The sequence below is a fragment of the Adelges cooleyi genome, unplaced genomic scaffold (genome assembly GCF_023614345.1).
Source record: "Adelges cooleyi isolate 19-005CV unplaced genomic scaffold, UGA_ACOO_1.1 ACOO_flye_CR_arks_rails_tigmint_CR_PRNA_574, whole genome shotgun sequence".
NCBI classification, from domain to species: Eukaryota; Metazoa; Arthropoda; class Insecta; order Hemiptera; family Adelgidae; genus Adelges; species Adelges cooleyi.
The window spans coordinates 11,241,488-11,264,633 of NW_026096268.1; the positions used below are offsets into that span (position 1 = coordinate 11,241,488).

Genomic DNA, 23,146 nt, shown 5'->3' on the forward strand with positions numbered 1-23,146 from the left:
TTAATGGCTTCTGTTATAGTGAATTCAGTGTAAAGCTTATAAAAGTTGTATAAACGAATATGTAGTTTGTTTGTTCGATGTTTTTTTAAATTCAATTCAAGAATAAATAAGCATGGCTTTAGCCTACGAATCGTAAACCAATAGTAGTTGTTCTGCTGCTTGATAAACACAACAAATTTAGGTATTACCTGTTTACTCATCCGTCTTGTAACAAAATGTATTTATTTAGCTGTGTGTAAGCTATATGTTTCATAGAATAATTTTTGGCTCTCAAATCACACCCGCATTGATATTATTATTTTAGACGTTCTATTACTTGTATTGTGTTTCTTTTATATGATTACACTGGTGAACTTACCCAAGCTAAGTTAGGAATCCTGGATGTTATTTTTGGGTTTAATCATTAATAGACTAAGTGACTAGTTTACTAGTAGACTAGTTTGTTAATTGCGCGACCAATATATTTAAAAGTAATTGATGTGCGCGGTACGATGTTTTGGGTAGGAGTAAATTTGTGCAAACACCGGAAGTAAACAACGGAAGTAGAGCTAGCGGATATAAATTTGACCGGTAAACGGAAGTAAACATTTCGGATATATGTCCAATGGTACCAGGGGTGTATGTTAAATGTCCACATCGGACAATGCCGCACCATACGTGTAGCTGTATAACGAATTCTTTACCGACAACATTTGATAGCTAGACTAGGCAAGACTAGCCTAAGCTAGCCTTTTTGACAACTACGAGCCACGCTGCGCCGCCCGTAGATGATCGCTGTATATTATAAATATTCTATACGCGCATCTTACCCTAGTACCAACAATTTACAATCTGTATATTACCCTGACGGAAACAACACAGATATTGGAGTGACAGATGTGATTAATTTAAGAGAGTAGTGAGAAAAATAATTTTTTAATTATCTAGTATAAATTTCATATTTTATACAGTAAGTAAATAAGTTGATTAGAAAACTAAACATTGGAAAACTAGATTGTTCTATAAATAACCAATAGATAATAAATAACTTGGATTTCGATCCCGTTTCACACAAAAAACACCTTTGGTAACATTTTAGCTATGTCTAAAACAAACGCGGAGAGACAAAAAGAATTCAAAGAGCGCCAAAAATCTATTTTCAGAACTTCTCAAGTAGCATCTACTAGTACTTCCACTACATTGCCAATAACGTATCCTCCAGATATATCCCATTCGCCTCAATAAATGTTATTAACTTCATCAGAACTTGAACAATCATTAGAAGATAGAACTACTACTATTGAAACTTCATAATATATCACTGTCGCCTCATATGATGAATGTTATATACATTCCAAAGCTCACACTCAATTTAAATCGAGGTTCTTAAACAATAACTTTGGTGCTGTATGTAGTGTATGTGATAGATTGTGTTATTGTGGTATGATAATGATTTAAAAAAACCTCCACATTGTTCAAAAGGTATTCTTTTATGTGAATTTCTTGGTATTAACATCGAATCATCTCTTGTATGTAGTACTTATTATGCCACACTTAAAAAACTAAAAATACCGACTTTAGCTAAGTCGAATGGTTTTATGTATCCGTTGCGACCACCACATCTGCCTGACTTGGATTTAATCACCGAGCGATTGGTCTCGCCAAGACTTCCGTTCATGACAATCAGAAGGCTTCATAATGGAAATGGCCAATACGGGGTTCTTGGACAAATAATCAACGTGCCAGTAGAAATAAATACAATAGTCAACCTACTGCCTCGTGAGCTGGATGATGATTATAGTATCATAGATTGGCTCAGCCATCTAATTGACACTCCACTATATAAATATTATGGCGTTAATGATAATGAGTCTTTCTTTTTTGCAGAGGAACCACAAGTTCTATTGAGTGACCGAGACGAGTTTAGCGAAGAGATAGATTATAGATAGATATTCAGTTATAGTATATTAAGACAACCCTTTAAACCATAACATGGAGAGTTATAAAAAGACAAAGTTAGGCGCAGGTCTCTCGGCTTACGACGGAGGCGGATGGTGCAAAAGAGTCAGGAAAGATAGCCGAGCACATTGTGGCCATGGCTCATCAACTATGCGGAACGAGGTTCGACCATTTGTCACAATAAACGATGTTGGCAGCCCTGTAGTAATGACGATTGGCTAAGTCCCGGGGTCGTCTACAATTCTGAATTGGAAAAAAAAAAGGTATACTTATTTCTGAAGACTATTTACCATCTTAACTGAGTTTAAATCAACGAATATTTAAATCAGATGATCTGATATGACTTTTATAATATGTGAAGGCATTTCCGACAGTTTTTGTTTATTTTTTGAAGTACTGTAACCAAATGAGGCAATTATATGCATTTATTTATATTACATTGTGCAATAAATGTATTTCTTGAGTACGGCTACGAATCATAGAAACAGTAATTGTTTTGCAACCTAACCTGACAAATACAAAAAATGTATTACTTGTTTACACAAATGTGTATTATTTGTGTTTTAGGCATTCCTATAGATTCTGTTGTTTTTTTTTAAACCGACATATTTATACATGAGTAATCTTATACGTATTTGCGTTTATTACAGAAATTGTTTTTTCCATTATTTTAACAATAATCATGCACATTATTTTTCTACTTTTTTACTACACCTATAGATATGTAAAAATAACATTTACAATTCAAACAAATAGTAATTAAATATAAATAATAATTAACTACTATTTTGATTTATATATTTATTTATTTATTAATAGAAACTAAGATTAAGCAGCTAAGGTTAGTTTATAATTATATAATGCAGAAAACAAGTTATTTAACATTTTAATAATATTTAATAATAACATTTACAAAATACCCATATAATTGATTAAAACAAAAAAAAAACACACACCCCTTAGAGTTTTAAGAATTAATACATAAACCATGAATTTTTATTTAAATAAACTTAATTGAATACTTTAATAAATTTGACTTTTTGACTACAGCGAACGGCAATAGAATGTTGTAGTAAAATTATAGCCCTGAAATATTGATATAAAAACAAATTTACAATGCAATAATAATGCAATATGTAAAATGATATAAAATGTTATATCCTTCAGTTGGGGAAGAAACAAAAAAAGGGTGAGAGTGAACATATTACTTACCTGGGTCCTGTAAACGTTTAAATCTACCACCGGCTGGTGTTATATATCTGTATATAATAAATGATTTTCTTTGAAAACCATAAAATTTTGAAACTGTCTAAAATTCATAGCATCATCTAGAAATCATTTAAAAAGTATTCACATTAAAATTTATCAAAATATATAATGCTGTAACAGTTTGAGCTGTTGCAATTATTATTGTTGCGTTTTTATATACAATGGCTAAATAACGGGTGTTATGACAAGCCATATAAAATCAATAATTGTGTCTGTCCAATTGCTTGGTTTTTAAATCATTTAAAATCGTGTCGAAAAAATACATCATGAGCAATGTCATTAAATTAATATTCCAATATAAATTAAAATCAGTCTAACTGTCATAAAATAGTTTTGTAACAGATTTCGTTGAAAAAAAAGATAAAAGCGTTTTACCCTTCATTGGTTTAGTTAACGCTTCGATTTCCTTTGCACTTAGTCTATATAGGAGTCGTTTCTTCATTAAAAACTTTTAACTGTTTCCTTAGTTACTAGGAAATCATACTTTACAGCTTTTGAGATTTTTTTATACATTTTTTCGAGTTGCTGAAATCATAAAATTTCTGTTTTTAAGACACAATGTGAAAACTACTATTATAGAAATAATTAATCTAGAATTATTACTATTATATTATTCACTAAACTTATAGAGTATTTAATTATTATAATTTTTTTTTTTAAATATATCATATATTAGGATCGAAAAAAATCATAATTACCCAATAACTAAATTTTGATGTTACTAATGCTACAAATTGCTCTTCCGACATTTCTTTAGCTAGAAATCATTATAAAAGTACTCATATTAAATTGTATCAAACCAAAATATGTTGTAACGGATGGAGTGGTTACATTTATTATTATTGTGTTTTTATGAATAATATTTGGTAATTAAGGATACTACACATCAAAATCACTTAAGAGCAATAATTGTATTTGCCCACTTGTTCAGTTTTCAAACAAACTACAATCGCGATGAAAAAAAATTTCTAAGGAATGTCGTAAAATGAATATTTCAATAATTGTTACTGTTAGTGTAAGTGTTATAATACGTTTAACATTCTAACACGACTTGTAAGAAACAAGAAAAAGCGTTTTGTATTTTTATAATAACTTTTTTCACCCAATTATCTTTACAGACGCATTCTGCATTTTTTTTTAAATTTTGACCCAGACGCCGTATTCATAATAGTATAAATACTCACATTTCACATGTATTTATTTTACAATATCTATTAATGAGTTATTATTATTCAACGTACTCCAACGGGTTCCTAATATCCTTTTTTCATCCCGTCCAGTAATTCCAAATTTCTTGTACACGTCTGGTTTTTCTATATAGTCTCTTACTATATACATAAAAACTTTTGGGACTTTAAATGAAATCTCTCTATATAGTTCGCCTAGTTTCTATAAATATCAAGTATCTATTTTTAATAAACAATGTGAATACTACTGTTTTAAAATGAATGTGCCTTCAATAAAAAAGAAAAAAATGTAAAATTACCTGTGGATTGTTGCGAATTCCTGCGTTTGCTGTATACAAATGAACAAACAAATGTAAAAGCACAATACAATTTTTTAAATTCATTATTTTGTGTTTTTTTTTAAATGCCAAAGTATTCGAATACTGTTCTGCCGTGTTTATAACTTAAATGATTCTTCTTCGTTTAATGCCTTCTGTTATAGTGAATTCAGTGTAAAGCTTATAAAATTTGTATAAGCGAATATGTATTTTGTTTGTTCGATTTATTTTAAAATTCAATTCTAAAATAAATAAGCATGGCTTTAGCCTACGAATCGTAAACAAATAGTAGTTGTTTTGCTGATTGACAAACACAACAAATTGTTGTAAGCTAAATGCTTTATAGAATAATTTTTGATTTTCAAATCACTCCCATATTGATATTATTATTTTAGACGTTCTATTATTTGTATTGTGATTATTTTATATGATTACACTGGTGCTCTTACCCAGCTAAGTTAGGTATCCTGGATTTTATTTTTAGGGTTTAATTAATAATAGACTAAGTGACTAGTTTAATAATTGCGCAATCAATATATTTGAAATTTATTTATATAATAGTATTATTAAAGTTTTTACATCATAAACAACCTTTGATAATGACAATGTTTTTAATTTTTAACAAATAACAGTTCAGATAAAACCCCTTGGATCATAAATAAACCACAACGGTTGTAAAACAACCAAAATATTACACCAAAAGAACTATAATTTTGTATTTTAGTCGATTTTATTTGTGTCAAGCCAGAATCGAAAATTTTATATAGCCAAAACTTCCATTATTTAATATAACACCTAAAAATATATTTTGGTATCGCTTTAAACCGATAAATTCGTATTTAGTTTAACTTTATATTTTTTAGTATAGTATGAAAACATGTTATTATTTGAACATTAATCGTACAAATTTTTTTTTGCTTATGTACTACAATTTTTAAATCTATGAGAGGCATTTGTCTCTCAGAATTTTCCATCTTAATTTACCCCAAACGAGTTTCGTCAATACAACGAATTTGATATTATATTAATAGATTTCGGTTTTTGACGACCTTTTTTTTTAACACTTTAAAAACCGACTTTATATTGTTGTATACATGATTACTGAATGACTCTTTTACTCAATTATCAATAAATGTTGAAATTTCATATTGATTTTTAAAATCGTGGCTTCAGCCTCAAAAACAAAAAATATATTTAATACCTGTTTACAAAACCTTGATATAGGAAAATGATTTTTTTTCAAATCTTATCCACATTGATATTATTATTTTAGACGTTTTATTATTTGTATTAGGTTTCTTTCTTATGATTAAACTGGTAAACATATTTAAATTAAGCAAAGAATCATTGATTTTATTTTTACTTTTATAAATATCTTTTTTTTAACGAATAAAGCAAATCTTAAACATAATCTCTTTGATCAATAGTGTGGTACTATGTTAGTCACATAATGAGAAAGATACAACAAAATAATATTCACCGACACAATTTTTACAAAAAATTACCTTATTTTTTTTTTTGTAAATGTAAACTGTCACTAAATATTTATTATTTCAATTTATAGCTGTTATCTATAAAATCATAATCAGACATTTCATAGGATTGAATTTGATTTTCAAAGATTATATAGAGTTTATATTGAGTGTAAAGAAAACAATATTATAGTAATAGAGTGATCCACTCAATATCGTGATAACGTTGTTGATGACAATGTTTTAAAATTCTTAAAAATTATATTTTAGATAGAAACACTTATTTTGGTCGATAAGACATTTTATTTGTTTCTAGACTTACATTATTATATACAGCATTGTTATATATAACATCATAAAATTTACATTATTTTGTATCACTATAAAAAACGTACGTAAAAAACGATACTACACTCAACTCAAAAGTAAATGCAACATTTATTTGGATATGTATATTTTTACTATCAGAAAAGACATAGCAGCTAAGGTTAAATTATATTTTGAATAAGCTGGAAACTAGTTATTTAAACATTTTTTATAATATTAATAATAACATTTACAAATTACCCATATAATTGATAAAAACGAAAAAAAACACGCACCCTTTAAATATGAATTAGTACATAAACCTTGAATATTTATTTAAATAAACTTAAATTGAATACTTTAAAAAGTTTGAATTTTTAATTACAGCGAACGGCGATAGAATATTGTAGTAAATTTATAGGCCTGAAATTTTGATATAAAAATAAATTTACAATGCCATAATATTGCAATATATAAAATGTTATGTCCTTTATTTGGGAAAGAAACAAAAATTTTGTAATGGTGAACATATTACTTGCCTGGAGGCTGCAAGTGTTTAAATCTACCACCGTTGGTCTTGAAGCGAATACATTATTTTTTGAAAACCATGAATCTACGAAATTCGCCAAATGTCATAGCATCATCTAGAAATCATTTAAAAGGTATTCACATTAAAACTTATCAAACTATACAATGCTGTAACAGTTTGAGCTGTTGCAATTATTATTATTGCGTTTTTATATACAATGGCCAAATAACGGGTATTATGACAAGCCATATAAAATCAAAAATTTTTGTCTGTCCCACTTGTTTGGTTTTTAAATCATTGAAAATCGTGTATAAAAAACACATTATGAGCAATGTCATTAAATGATTATTTCAATATAAATTTAAATCAGTCTAACTGTCATAAAATAGTTTTGTAACAGATTTCGTTGAAAAAAAAAGATAAAAGCGTTTTACCCTTCATTGGTTTAGTTAACGCTTCGATTTCCTTTGCACTTAGTCTATATATAAGTCGTTTCTTCAGTAAAAACCATTTAACTCTTTCCTTGGTTACTAGGATATTATCCTTTACAGCTTTAGCGATTTTATCATACATTTTTCCGAGTTGCTAAAATCATAAAATTTCTGATTTTTATACACAATGTGAATACTACTATTATAGAAATAATTAATCTAGAATTTAACTATTATATTATTCACTAAACTTATAGAGTATTTAATTATTATTATATATTTTTTTTTTAAAATATATCATATATTAGGATAGAAAAAAATCATAATTACATAATTATTAAATTTTGATGTTATTAATGCTACAAATTGCTCTTCCGACATTGTGTGGACTAGAAATCATTATAAAAGTACTCATTTTAAAATTTACCAAGCTTAATTATGCTATAACGGATGGAGTGGTTACAATTATTATTATTGCGTTTCTATGAATAATATTTGGTAATTAAGGGTACTACACATCAAAATCACATAAGAGCAATAATTATATTTGTCCGCTTGTTCAGTTTTCAAACAAACTACAATCGCGTTAACAAAAAATATTCCTAAGGAATGTCATAAAATGAATATTTCAATAGTTCTTACAATTAGTGTAACTGTTGTAAAACGTTTAACATTCTAACACAATTTGTAAAAAAACAAGATAAAAGCGTTTAATATATATTTATATAGCTTTTCTTATCCAAATACCTTTACATTCTGCATTTTTTTATTTTTATTTTACCCCAGATACCTTATTTATAATAGTATTAATACTCACATTTCACATGTATTTATTTTACAATATCTATTAATGCGTTATTATTATTCAACGTAGTCCACCCGGTTCTTAATATCTTATCATCATCCCGTCCAGTAATTCCAAATTCCTTGCGCACTTTTGGGTTTTGTTCTATATAATCCATTACTTGAGAAATATGAACAGTTGGATATTTCTCTGAAATCCTTCTATATAGTTCGCCTAGTTTCTATAAATATGAAATATCTATTTTTAATAAACAATGGAATACTACTATTTTAGAATTCATGTGCCTTCAATTAAAAAGACAAAATGTAAAATTACCTTTGGATTTTTGCGAATTTTTGCGTTTGATGTATACAAATGAACAAACACGTATAAAAGCATAACACAATTTTTAAAATTCATTATTGTTTGTATTTTTTTTCAAATGCGAAAATATTCGAATACTGCTCTACCGTGTTAAAACTTAAATGATTCTCCTTCGTTTAATGGCATCTATTACAGTGAATTCAATGTAAAGCGTATAAGAATAGTATAAACGCATATGTAGTTTGTTTGTTCGATTTTTTTTTTTAAATTCAGTTCTAAATTAAATAAGCATGGCTTAACCCTACGAATCGTAAACAAATAGTAGTTGTTTTGCTGCTTGACAACCAATTTAGCTATTACCTGTTTACTCATCCATCTCGTAACAAAATGTATTTATTTAGCTTTTTGTAAGCTATATGTTTTATAGAATAATTTTTGGCTCTCAAATCACACCCGCATTGATATTATTATTTTAGACGTTCTATTATTTGTATTATGTTTCTTTCATATGATTAGAATGGTGAACTTACCCAATCTAAGTTAGGAATCCTGGATGTTATTTTTAGGGTTTAATCATTTATAGCCTTTTATTAGAGTTTTTATATTATGATACCTAAATACTTTTTTTGTAGTTAGTTCAAAAACATGGTTATTTTTATTATTTAAACAATACTTATGCACACTGTTTTTTTATCACTCAACCCCTATCCCTACCCCCTATCACTCGCCCCCTATCTCCCATCTTTATCTCCTACCCCACTCCACTCAGTGTGGTAACGCTTTTTTCGTTACTCATTTTTACGGTTATGTACAGGCTAATTTTCACCCCTATCTCCCACCCCCAACGTCATCTTCAACCCCATTTCTTTTTTGATAACGCTTTTTTCGTTACGATTTTTTGATAACGCTTATTTCGTTACGCTTTTTTCGGTTATGTGCCAGAGCTAAGACATGAAAATGTCAAAAATACTCATAACTTACATTATTTTAATCATATTTTTCCGGTTACATCGATTTTAAAGAGATGATAGTATTACGGAATAAAAAAATTAAGGGGAAGAGTAATATTTCTAAAACTAGAGAAACAATATAAATAAATTGATGTCGTTGTGTACAACTTTTAAAGCAATAAATATATAATTTTAAGCTCAATTAATATGTGAAAATAGTGTAGAATAGGAGTAAAATAGAAGAGACAAAAACAAACATGATAACACTTTTAGTATTTATGATAGTGATCTATACTTTATAACAAAGTACCACACCCCTAGCACTATGGCAAAAGCGTAGGGAAGGCCACCCTTTAAACCATAACATGGAGAGTTATAAAAAGACAAAGTTACTCCCCCAGGGTTCTCGAATTCCACCCAAGGGGCGGCAGAAGTGAGTGGGGATGATAGGGTAAAACCTGGCTCACTCCGGTTATCATCCAGCGACCGTGAACTGAGAAAAGAAGAGGCAGATAAGAAAGCAAAAGAAGAGGATGTACTCGACCGACTGCGACAACTGGGTCCATTCCGCTTATGCGATGAAGTAGAATTCATGGTAATGAAGATCAGAAAAAAGCTGGATGAACAGAGGAAAAAAGTTAGGCTCCAGGATTGGAGATGGAACACCTAAATGAAGATGAGGTAGACAAAACTAGTGTTAACTCAGTAACGGACGAAGATGATGCCCTAAGGATGCCCTCTAATGAGGTATCTCCGGTAGTAGTCGCGGAACCATGGAGAAAGCGACGGAGGGTCGAAGAAGAACAACTCACTAACTTGGAAGCGAGTTTTGGGTCCGGTGACATTCAGGGCCTTGAGGATGATGAAGTGGTCATTGAAGCTGGGTTGCGCCTTGCGCTGGCGCAGGTCTCTCGGCTTGCAACCTAACCTGACAAATACAAAAAATGTATTACTTGTTTACACAAATGTGTATTATTTGTTTTTTAGGCATTCCTTAGATTTTGTTTTTTTTTTTTAAACCGACATATTAACATAGTAATCTTATACGTATTTGCGTTTATTACAGAAATTGTTTTTTATTACATTATTTTACAATAATCAATCACGCACATTATTTTTCTACTTTTTACTACACCTATCGATATGTAAAAATAACATTTACAATTCAAACAAATAGTAATTAAATATAAATAATAATTAACTACTATTTTGATTTATATATTTATTTATTTATTAATAGAAACTAAGATTAAGCAGCTAAGGTTAGTTTATAATTATAATATGCAGCAAACAAGTTATTTAACATTTTAATAATAACATTTACAAAATACCCATATAATTGATTAAAACAAAAAAAAACACACACCCCTTAGAGTTATCTAATAGGGTTTGTCCGGAAACGCGTAGTAAAAGATTGGCTCAGCCATCTAATTGACACTCCACTATATAAATATTATGGCGTTAATGATAATGACTCTTTCTTTTTTGCAGAGGAACCACAAGTTCTATTGAGTGACCGAGACGAGTTTAGCGAAGAGATAGATTATAGATATTCAGTTGTTGTATATTGTTCAGCGAAAATGAACAACTTACAGTCTCGTGTTTATCTATCGTATTATAGTTATCATAAACTGACAATATCAAATATATAAAATAATATTAATCGTATCTCAATAATGTTCATGCACATAATAAGTTCTGCTCTTTTTAAATTGTATTTCAGGTAGACCCGTAATAAGATTACGGGGTCTACCGTTTACACATAACTATTGTGAGTAATTTCCGCGGCTCACTCGGTTTTTTATATAATAGTAATATTAAAGTTTTTATATTAGAAACAACCTCTGATAATGACAATGTCTTTAATTTTTTAATAATAACATTTCAGATAATACCCTTGAATCATAAATAAACAACAATGGTTGTAAACCAACCAAAATATTATACCAAAAGAACTATAATTTTGTATTTTGGTCGATTTTATTTGTTTTTAGCCGAAAATCGAAAATGTTTCAAAGCCAAAACTTACATTATTATGTATAGCAACAAAAATGATGTTAATATTTTAATGTAAAGTATTCGTACAGTTAATTAAATAAGATATTTTGGTATCGCTTCAAACCGATAAATTCGTATTTAGGTTAACTGCATATTTTTTAAGATTAGTATGAAAAGTATGTTATTATTTTTTGAACATTACTCGTACAAACTATTTGAGATAACAACACTTGGGTCATAAATAATCAACAGCCGTAATAAATAACCAACATTTAATTTCAAGAGAACTGTATTTTTGTAATTTGGTCGACAAGACAATTTATTTGTTTCTATCTGGAAAACGAAAATGTTACAAAGCTAAAACTTACATTATTCATTATAGCTACAAAAAATGTTAGTATCCTAACGTGAAGTATTTGTATAGTGTATTGAATAAGAAAATTTGGTAACGCTTTAAATCGATAAATTCGTGTTTAGTTAACCTTCATATTTAAGCTTCGATGCAGAGCAATGAAGGTATTGGTTCTACCATGATGTAGGCTTTTTTGTGCCTGTAAACACTGTAACTCTTTTAGTACTGGACCAATTCCTTCGAGTAAAAACTCAATAAATCACAAATTTCAACTAGTTGGTACTTTGGGGGATAAAAGTTGAAAAAGTTTAGTCATATTAAGATATATTTAATAATAAAAGTCATGAGTATTGATACTTTCTATTATGACTAGACCAAACTCGTGAATATTTAACTTTGTGATACTACTCCTATACTATTAGTAAAAAAACAATATTTTTTAAATCTCCATAAATGGTGATTGTTAAATATCTAAATGTAACAGTCAACAGCCGATAGCTAGTGACTATAAACATTAGTAATATTTAACTAATAAGTAATATATGTAAGTAAAATATATTGTTTTCTCCGTCATAGTATCAGTATAAGATTTAACTTCTTCTTTAGAACACAACAAGAAATTAATAGAAGGGTGAGGCAGTAAATCGGGCGATTTTCAATGTATTTAAATGGGAAAATCGCCCGTTTCACTGCTCCACCCTTTATAATTTAAATATCTATAAAAAGGTTTTTTTAGTTGCATTTGTTTTGAACATTGTCAATCTAGTAAAAAAGAAGTATAATAGAGCTTTGAAAAAATATAATCTATAAAGTATAACAAGTTAGTATGCTGTATGAGATTGATCTAATGGGAGAATATAATACATAAATATTAATTTTATTGAAAATAATCGATTACAATTTAAACTATGGAGTACAATCGATTGAAACATGAATTGTCGACCATTCCAACTAAAATTAACAAGACATTATTTAATTTATGTGTTATTTGGTCCACTGGTCATCATTAAGAACGAATTTTGATGTTAAGCTATGCCATTTGGAACGATATTATAAACTCATATCCGGAATAATATTATCATACATGGACTAAAATATATTTTTGGTTTAAGTAAAAAATGTTTTTTAATAATATCCTATCAAGAAGTATTTTTATATTATATAAAATCAGATAGTTTGGTATAGTTTTTATAAAATGTGTACTAGTAACATAATATCTGTTGTTTTTTTTTCAAGCCAATATATTTGTATACAGGTAACCTTTATATATTTTTAGATCAATACGAAAACCAGTTATTACTATTTGAACAATACACGTGTAAAATATTTTTCTGCTTATACTACAACTTTATAAACAGGCGTCTTTTATCATTACACCAAATTCAAACTATTTTAATAGATTTCAATTTCTTAAAATTCTGTTTAACACTTTAAGAGCCGTATTCATATATTTGTATACACAATTACTCAATTACATTATTGCTCAACTCCAGCCTAGCACTTGTAGTATCATAATAAATTTAAAAAAATAGTTTTGAATTAGTAATATGACCCCTGTAGATGGGAATCGAGCGAATTTTTCATAATATAATGGCTTATAGTTAGGTATACTTATTTCTGAATACCATTTACAATCATAACTCAGTTTAAATCAACGTATATTTAAATCAGATGATATGATATGACTTTTATAAAATGTGTAGGCATTCCTAAAATTAGCTATGCCATTTGGAACGATATTATAAACTCATATCCGGAATAATATTATCATACATGGTATACATGGACTAAAATATATTTTTGGATTTAAGTAAAAAATGTTTTTTTTAATAATATCCTATCAAGAAGTATTTTTATATTATATATAAATCAGATAGTTTGGTACAGTTTTTATAAAATGTGTACTAGTAACATAATATCTGTTGTTTTTTTTTTCAAACCAATATATTTGTATGCAGGCAACCTTCATATTTTTTTAGATCAATATGAAAACAAGTTATTATTATTTGAACAATACACGTGCAAAATATTTTTCCGCTTATGCACTACAACTTTAGACCTATAAGGGGTATCTGTCTCCAGAGTTTGCCATCTTAATTCACCCCATACGAGTTTTATCAATACACCAAATTAAAATTATTTTAATAGATTTCAATTTCTAAAAATTTTGTGTTCACACTTTAAGAGCCGTATTCATATATTTGTGTACACAATAACTCAATTACATTATTGCTCAACTCCAGCCTAGCACTTGTAGTGTTATAATATATTTACCATCTTAACTGAGTTTAAATTAACGTATATTTAAATCAGATGATCTGATATGACTTTTATAAAATGTGTAGGCATTCCAACAGTTTCTGTTTATTTTTAGGAGTACTGTAACCAAATGAAGCAATTATATGCATTTATTTATATTACATTGTCCAATAAATTTATGATACATGAAAAATATTTTCTCGGCTACGAATCATAGAAACAGTAGTTGTTTTGCGGTTTGACACAAACAAAAAATCGCCAGTTTCACTGCTCCACCCTTTACAATTTAAGTATCTATGAAAGTAAAAAATGTTTTTAATAATATCCTATCAAGAAGTATTTTTATATTATATAAAATCAGATAGTTTGGTATAGTTTTTATAAATGTGTACTAGTAACATAATATCTGTTGTTTTTTTTCAAGCCAATATATTTGTATACAGGTAACCTTTATATATTTTTAGATCAATACGAAAACCAGTTTTACTATTTGAACAATACACGTGTAAAATATTTTTCTGCTTATACTACAACTTTATAAACAGGCGTCTTTTATCATTACACCAAATTCAAACTATTTTAATAGATTTCAATTTCTTAAAATTCTGTTTAACACTTTAAGAGCCGTATTCATATATTTGTATACACAATTACTCAATTACATTATTGCTCAACTCCAGCCTAGCACTTGTAGTATCATAATAAATTTAAAAAAATAGTTTTGAATTAGTAATATGACCCCTGTAGATGGGAATCGAGCGAATTTTTCATAATATAATGGCTTATAGTTAGGTATACTTATTTCTGAATACCATTTACAATCATAACTCAGTTTAAATCAACGTATATTTAAATCAGATGATATGATATGACTTTTATAAAATGTGTAGGCATTCCTAAAATTAGCTATGCCATTTGGAACGATATTATAAACTCATATCCGGAATAATATTATCATACATGGTATACATGGACTAAAATATATTTTTGGATTTAAGTAAAAAATGTTTTTTTTAATAATATCCTATCAAGAAGTATTTTTATATTATATAAAATCAGATAGTTTGGTACAGTTTTTATAAAATGTGTACTAGTAACATAATATCTGTTGTTTTTTTTTTCAAACCAATATATTTGTATGCAGGCAACCTTCATATTTTTTTAGATCAATATGAAAACAAGTTATTATTATTTGAACAATACACGTGCAAAATATTTTTCCGCTTATGCACTACAACTTTAGACCTATAAGGGGTATCTGTCTCCCAGAGTTTGCCATCTTAATTCACCCCATACGAGTTTTATCAATACACCAAATTAAAATTATTTTAATAGATTTCAATTTCTAAAAATTTTGTTTCACACTTTAAGAGCCGTATTCATATATTTGTGTACACAATAACTCAATTACATTATTGCTCAACTCCAGCCTAGCACTTGTAGTGTTATAATATATTTACCATCTTAACTGAGTTTAAATTAACGTATATTTAAATCAGATGATCTGATATGACTTTTATAAAATGTGTAGGCATTCCAACAGTTTCTGTTTATTTTTAGGAGTACTGTAACCAAATGAAGCAATTATATGCATTTATTTATATTACATTGTCCAATAAATTTATGATACATGAAAAATATTTTCTCGGCTACGAATCATAGAAACAGTAGTTGTTTTGCGGTTTGACACAAACAAAAAATCGCCAGTTTCACTGCTCCACCCTTTACAATTTAAGTATCTATGAAAGTAAAAAATGTTTTTTTAATAATATCCTATCAAGAAGTATTTTTATATTATATAAAATCAGATAGTTTGGTATAGTTTTTATAAAATGTGTACTAGTAACATAATATCTGTTGTTTTTTTTCAAGCCAATATATTTGTATACAGGTAACCTTTATATATTTTTAGATCAATACGAAAACCAGTTATTACTATTTGAACAATACACGTGTAAAATATTTTTCTGCTTATACTACAACTTTAGACCTATAAGGGGTATTTGTCTCTCAGGGTTTGTCATCTTAATTCATCTCATACGAGTTTTATCAATACACCACATTCGAACTATTTTAATAGATTTCTCATTTCAATTTCTGAAAATTCTGTTTAACACTTTAAGAGACGTATTCATATATTTGTTCACGCAATTGCTCAATTACTTTATAGTTACACTCCAGTCTAGCACTTAAAGTGTCATAATAAGAAAAAATATTTTTTTAATTAGTAATTCCTCATATGACCCCTGTAGATGGGCATCGAAGCAAATTTTTTATAATATAATTACTTATACTTAGGTATACTTATTTCTCCCTTCCGCGGAACACACCTTGTCGTGGTGGAAGGGCTCACGGGCTCTTAATTGAGTCCGTGCCAAGCGGTCCCAGCAAAACGGCTTGCCTTAACTGGCTGGCAGGCACGTGGTCCGCCTTTGTTCAATAATAAAGGACCACACCCCTAGCGCTGTGGCAAAAGCGTAGGGGAAGGCCACCCTTTAAACCATAACATGGAGAGTTATAAAAAAGACAAAGTTACTCACCCAGGGTTCTCGAATTCCACCCAAGAGGCGGCAGAAGTGAGTGGGGATGATAGGGTAAAACCTGGATCAACGTAGCGGGCTCACTCCGGTTGTCATCCAGCGACCGTGAACGGAGAAAAGAAGAGGCAGATAAGAAAGCAAAAGAAGAGGATGTACTCGACTGACTGCGACAACTGGGTACATTCCGCTTGTGCGATGAAGTAGAATTCATGGTAATGAAGATCTGAAAAAAGCTGGATGAACAGAGGAAAAATAGGCTCATAAATGAAGGCGATTCTGCCACCGTCTCGAAATGCTGCACTGACGATTCAGATTTGGACACTAGACCAAGAGCTGACGGATATGCACAACCAAGAACGGGTACGATTGTACCACGAAAAGAAGAGAGCGGAAGAAGCTAAAAAATCACCCAAAAGGAAGCCTAGTGCTAGATTGGAGATGGAACACCTAAATAAAGATGAGGTAGACAGAACTAGTGTTAACTCAGTAACGGACGAAGATGATGCCCTAAGGATGCCCTCTACTGAGGTATCTCCGGTAGTAGTCGCGGAACCATGGAGAAAGCGACGGAGGGTCGAAGAAGAACAACTCACTAACTTGGAAGCGAGTTTTGGGTCCGGTGACATTCAGGGCCTTGAGGATGATGAAGTGGCCATTGAAGCTGGGTTGCGCCTTGCGCTGGCGCAGGTCTCTCGGCTTACGACGGAGGCGGATGGTGCAAAAGAGTCAGGGGAGATAGCCGAGCACATTGTGGCCATGGCTCATCAACTATGCGGAACGAGGTTCGACCATTATCCAGGCAGCAGTCCATATGAGGCGTTCCGGAAGGCCAAGGCTGGAAAGTAACGACAGCAGGATCCCTGGCTAAATCAGTAGTTTTATTTTTCAATATTTAGTCATTCTCATTTATTGTATTGTGTTTCATTTATTGTGTTTTGTTATATTATTCATGTACATTGTATAATATATTGTAATGCTATTTTGTCACAATAAACGATGTAGGCAGCCCTGTAGTAATGCCGATTGGCTAAGTCTCGGGGTCGTCTACAATTCTGACTTGGAAAAAAAAAGGTATACTTATTTCTGAAGACTATTTACCATCTTAACTGAGTTTAAATCAACGGATATTTAAATCAGATGATCTGATATGACTTTTATAATATATGAAGGCATTCCGACAGTTTTTGTTTATTTTTTGGAGTACTGTAACGAAATGAGGCAATTATATGCATTTATTTATATTACATTGTGCAATAAATGTATTTCTTGAGTACGGCTACGAATCATAGAAACAGTAATTGTTTTGCAACCTAACCTGACAAATACAAAAAATGTATTACTTGTTTACACAAATGTGTATTATTTGTGTTCTAGGCATTCCTATAGATTCTGTTGTTTTTTTTAAACCGACATATTTATACATGAGTAATCTTATACGTATTTGCGTTTATTACAGAAATTGTTTTTTCCATTATTTTAACAATAATCATGCACATTATTTTTCTACTTTTTTACTACACCTATAGATATGTAAAAATAACATTTACAATTCAAACAAATAGTAATTAAATATAAATAATAATTAACTACTATTTTGATTTATATATTTATTTATTTATTAATAGAAACTAAGATTAAGCAGCTAAGGTTAGTTTATAATTATAATATGCAGAAAACAAGTTATTTAACATTTAATAATATTTAATAATAACATTTACAAAATACCCATATAATTGATTAAAACAAAAAAAAACACACACCCCTTAGAGTTTTAAGAATTAATACATAAACCTTGAATTTTTATTTAAATAAACTTAATTGAATACTTTAATAAATTTTACTTTTTGACTACAGCGAACGGCAATAGAATGTTGTAGTAAATTTATAGCCCTGAAATATTGATATAAAAACAAATTTACAATGCAATATGTAAAATGATATAAAATGTAATATCCTTCAGTTGGGGAAGAAACAAAAAAAGGGTGAGAGTGAACATATTACTTACCTGGGTCCTGTAAACGTTTAAATCTACCACCGGCTGGTGTTATATATATGTATATAATAAATGATTTTCTTTGAAAACCACAAAATTATGAAACTCGCCAAATGTCATAGCATCATCTAGAAATCATTTAAAAGGTATTCACATTAAAATTTATCAACCTATAAAATGCTGTAACAGTTTGGGTGGTTGCAATTATTATTATTGCCTTTTTATGTACAATGGCCAAATAACGTGTGTTATGACAAGCCATATAAAATCAATAATTGTGTCTGTCCACTTGCTTGGTTTTTAAATCATTGAAAATCGTGTATAAAAAATACATCATGAGCAATGTCATTAAATTAATATTCCAATATAAATTAAAATCAGTCTAACTGTCATAAAATAGTTTTGTAACATATTTAGTTGAAAAAAAAGATAAAAGCGTTTTACCCTTCATTGGTTTAACTAACGCTTCGATTTCCTTTTTACTTAGTCTATATAGGAGTCGTTTCTTCAGTAAAAACCATTTTACTCTTTCCTTGGTTACTAGGCAATCATCCTTTACAGCTTTTGAGATTTTAATATACATTTTTTCGAGTTGCTAAAATCATAAAATTTCTGTTTTTAAGACACAATGTGAAAACTACTATTAAAGAAATAATTAGAATCTAGAATTATTACAATTATATTATTCACTAGGTTCATAGAGTATTTAATTATTATAATTGTTTTTTTAAATATATCATATATTAGGATAGAAAAAATCATAATTACCCAATAAGTAAACTTTGATGTTATTACTGCCACAAATTGCTCTTCCGAAATTTCCCCAACTAGAAATCATTATAAAAGTACTCACATTAAAAATTACCAAACCAAATTATGCTGTAAGGTGTTATATGATGACCACGTCATCAATGTACGTAACATGATGTTTAAATAAATGCGGGCAGTGCTTTCGGTGACTCGAGACTGATGACCAAACGATTAAATTAACAATAACGCTTAGTTGCAAATATAAAAGAGACGGAAAGGTATTCACATTTCACATGTATATATTTTACAATATCTATTAATGAGTTATTATTATTCAACGTACCAAACCGGGATTCTTGTATCTTTTGTTTATCCAATATAGAAATTCTAAATTCCTTGCGCACCTTTGGTTTTTTTATATAATTTTCTACGTCAAACAAATTAACACCTAAAGGGTGTTCTTCTGAAACACTTCTATATAGTTCGGCTAATTTCTATAAATATGAAATATCTATTTTTAATAAACAATGGAATACTACTGTTTTATAATTAATGTGCTTTCAATAATTAAAAAGAATAAATCTAAGATTACCTGTGGATTTTTGCGAATTCTTGCTTTTGATGTATACAAATGGACAAATAAGTATAAAAGCATAACACAATTTTTAAAATTCATTATTGTTTGTATTTTTTTTTCAAATGCGAAAATATTCGAATACTGTTCTACCGTGTTTAAAACTTAAATGGTTTTTCTTCGTTTAATTGCTTCTGTTAAAATGAATTCAGTGGTAAAGCGTATAAGAATTGTATAAACGCATATGTATTTTGTTTGTCCGGATTATTTTAAAATTCAATTCTAAAATAAATAAGCATGGCTTTAGCCTACGAATCGTAAACAAATAGTAGTTGTTTTGCCGCTTGACAAACACAACAAATTTAGGTATTACCTGTTTACTCATCCATCTCGTAACAAAATGTATTTATTTAGCTGTTTGTAAGCTATATGTTTTATAGCATAATTTTTGGCTTTCAAATCACACCCGCATTGATATTATTATTTTAGACGTTCTATTACTTGTATTGTGTTTCTTTAATATGATTACAATAGTGAACTTAACCAAGCTAAGTTTTGAATCCTTGGTTTTATTTCTAGGGTTTAATCATCTATAGACTAAGTGACTAGTTTACTAGTAGACTAGTTTGTTAATTGCGCGACCAATATATTTAACGCTTCAATTCGATAAATTTGTGTTTCGTTAACCTTCATATTTTAGCTTCGATGCAGAACAGTGAAGGTACTCTTTCACAGTTAATTGGAAAAAACAAAAAAAAACATACTAGCTTTTAAGTTAGAACTTTTACTGGCTATAATTTCGAGAAAAAGAGTCGGATCGATTTGAAATTTATAAGGAATATTTATTTGGTTTTTTATACGGTTTTCTCCATCACAGTTCCAGCATAAGATTTAACTTTAATTTAAATGTTAGAATTTTAATTCTTCTTTAGAACACAACAAGAAATTAATATAAGGGTGGGGCAGTTAATCGAGGGATTTTCCAATGTATTTAAATGGGAAAATCGCCAGTTTCACTGCTCCACTCTTTACAATTTAAGTATCTATGAAAAGGTATTTTTAGTTGCATTTTGTTTTAAATATTGTCAATATACTAAAATAGAAGTATAATAGGAAAACACAATTAATCAACCCTTCAATATAACCGAATTACGCAATGCATTATCTGGATGCAAAAGCAAAAGCCCAGGCCCAGATGGGATACCTTACACTTTTATTCAAAATTTACCAAAGCTAGGACACGAAATACTTCTCCAGATTTATAATATAATTTGGGGAAAAGGCATATACCCTGACCAATGGCGCAACGCAATTGTTATACCTATCCCAAAACCAAACAAGAACAAATTCGATAACTCTAACTACAGACCCATTTCACTTATCAATACACTAGGAAAAACATTAGAAAAATAATAAACAAGCGCTTTGTTTGGCACTTGGAGACATCAAATATACTAACAAATGAACAATGTGGATTTTGAAGAAATTATTCAACTCTCGATACCCTCTCTTCCTTACACAATGACATTTGTAACACAAAAAATCAGAAACAACATTTAATATTAATAGCCTTAGACCAAGAAAAAGCATACGATATGGTATGGCGAAACAGAGCCCTTAAAATCATTCAAGAATGTGGCATAAATGGTAAAATGTTTATATTCCTCCAAAACTTCTTAAAAAGCCGTACAATACAAGTTAAAGCTCACAATGAATTATAAAACACCTACCTAACCGAAAACGGCCTTCCCCCCGGTGTTCAGTGATCAGCGTAACAATGTTTTTACTAGCTATTAATAATATATTTAAAGAAATACCAAAACCTACAAAACACCTACTTTTTGCTGACGACTGCCACATTTATTGTAGTGGACAAAATATTAAAACCACGATTGAAATACCGGGTGATTGGTTAACTATGGACCACTCAATATCTTAGAAGATATTAGACTTTTTTAATTTTTTTTTTTTTATACTTTTAAAGTTATAGCTTAGTACTACAATAATATAATATTAGCTTATATGAGATGCTTTTATAAGTTTTACAACGAATAAACAAAAACTAAACTTAATATGTACAGAAACTATTTTAGCATTTGTTCGAACTGGTTTATGATAGGTACATAAGATGTCAAACAACATCTTTATAAGGCATCTATTGTGTTTATTAAAATGTTTAGATAACAAAGGATTCCATAAGAAATACGTTCATCCAATACTTGTGCACTAAAATAAATTTTCATTTTTATAATTTAAAGTTGTAACGCGTCAATTTTAACTATTTCTAGTTCAGTATTTTTAATTATTAAAAGCTGTATTTATTTATTAACTCTTTATTATATTACCACCTTAAACCTATACTGTATATATTTCATAGTATTGACTATTCTTACTTATTTTAATGTGTTCATATGAACAGTAAAAGTATATTTCTTATTTAATAAATGGTTGTTTTTCTCGTTGTATGAGGTATAAGCAAAAATTTAGAGTGACAATGATAAAGTACAATTTTTTTTGTTTTTGTACGGCTTTTTTAACAGTCATAAGCTTAAAGTTCAATAATAATATTACTAACAAACATTTAAATACTATATTATGTTATGTTTATTATCATAATAGTAAAATAAAAAAACAAGTAACAAGATAAATAATACGCTTATAAGATACGAATAAACATTTTTATTTGCTAAATCATATTAAAAACTAAGACTAAATAAAATTAACATATCTATAATTAACTTGTAAATAATAGAGGTACAACATATTGCTGTATATAGTGATGTAGTTATAGGAAGTTACCTAGGGCGGTAAAGTTTGTTTGATGATTTCCCACTAGAAGAAATCCATCTCCATTTACATATTTAAGTTAAAAAATATTTATAAGTATATTCATTCAATTTACTTTTTTACACTTAATCCAATAGTTAACATTTTTTTTTTCTATTTTGTGTTTTATAATTTTATTTACTTTATTACTTATAAAAACTTAATCGTAAACCCACTAGAAAATTGTCAATAAATTCTGTAATAGCTAATGCCAAAACTATGCCATCATGAAAATAATTTCAAGATTTGGATTAAGACAATAACATATTTTAGAAATATTAACATTCTCAGCAGCATTTTAGATTAAATTAATATTAAATAAAGAATTCATCATTAATAATTAATAA

The 23,146-nt window shown here is 28.8% G+C and overlaps 1 protein-coding gene across 1 annotated transcript; it reads right to left on the reverse strand.

Annotated features, from left to right (window-relative positions):
* Positions 1 to 7,080: 7,080 nt before the first annotated feature.
* LOC126843191 (uncharacterized) lies at positions 7,081 to 20,198 on the reverse strand. Its single transcript, XM_050580558.1, has 5 exons — positions 19,992 to 20,198; positions 19,743 to 19,893; positions 19,418 to 19,476; positions 19,094 to 19,244; positions 7,081 to 7,133 (listed from the first exon to the last, which is right to left on the reverse strand). The coding sequence occupies exons 1-5, from the start codon at positions 20,073 to 20,075 to the stop codon at positions 7,081 to 7,083; spliced, it is 498 nt and encodes a 165-aa protein (XP_050436515.1). The 5' UTR covers positions 20,076 to 20,198.
* Positions 20,199 to 23,146: the final 2,948 nt, after the last annotated feature.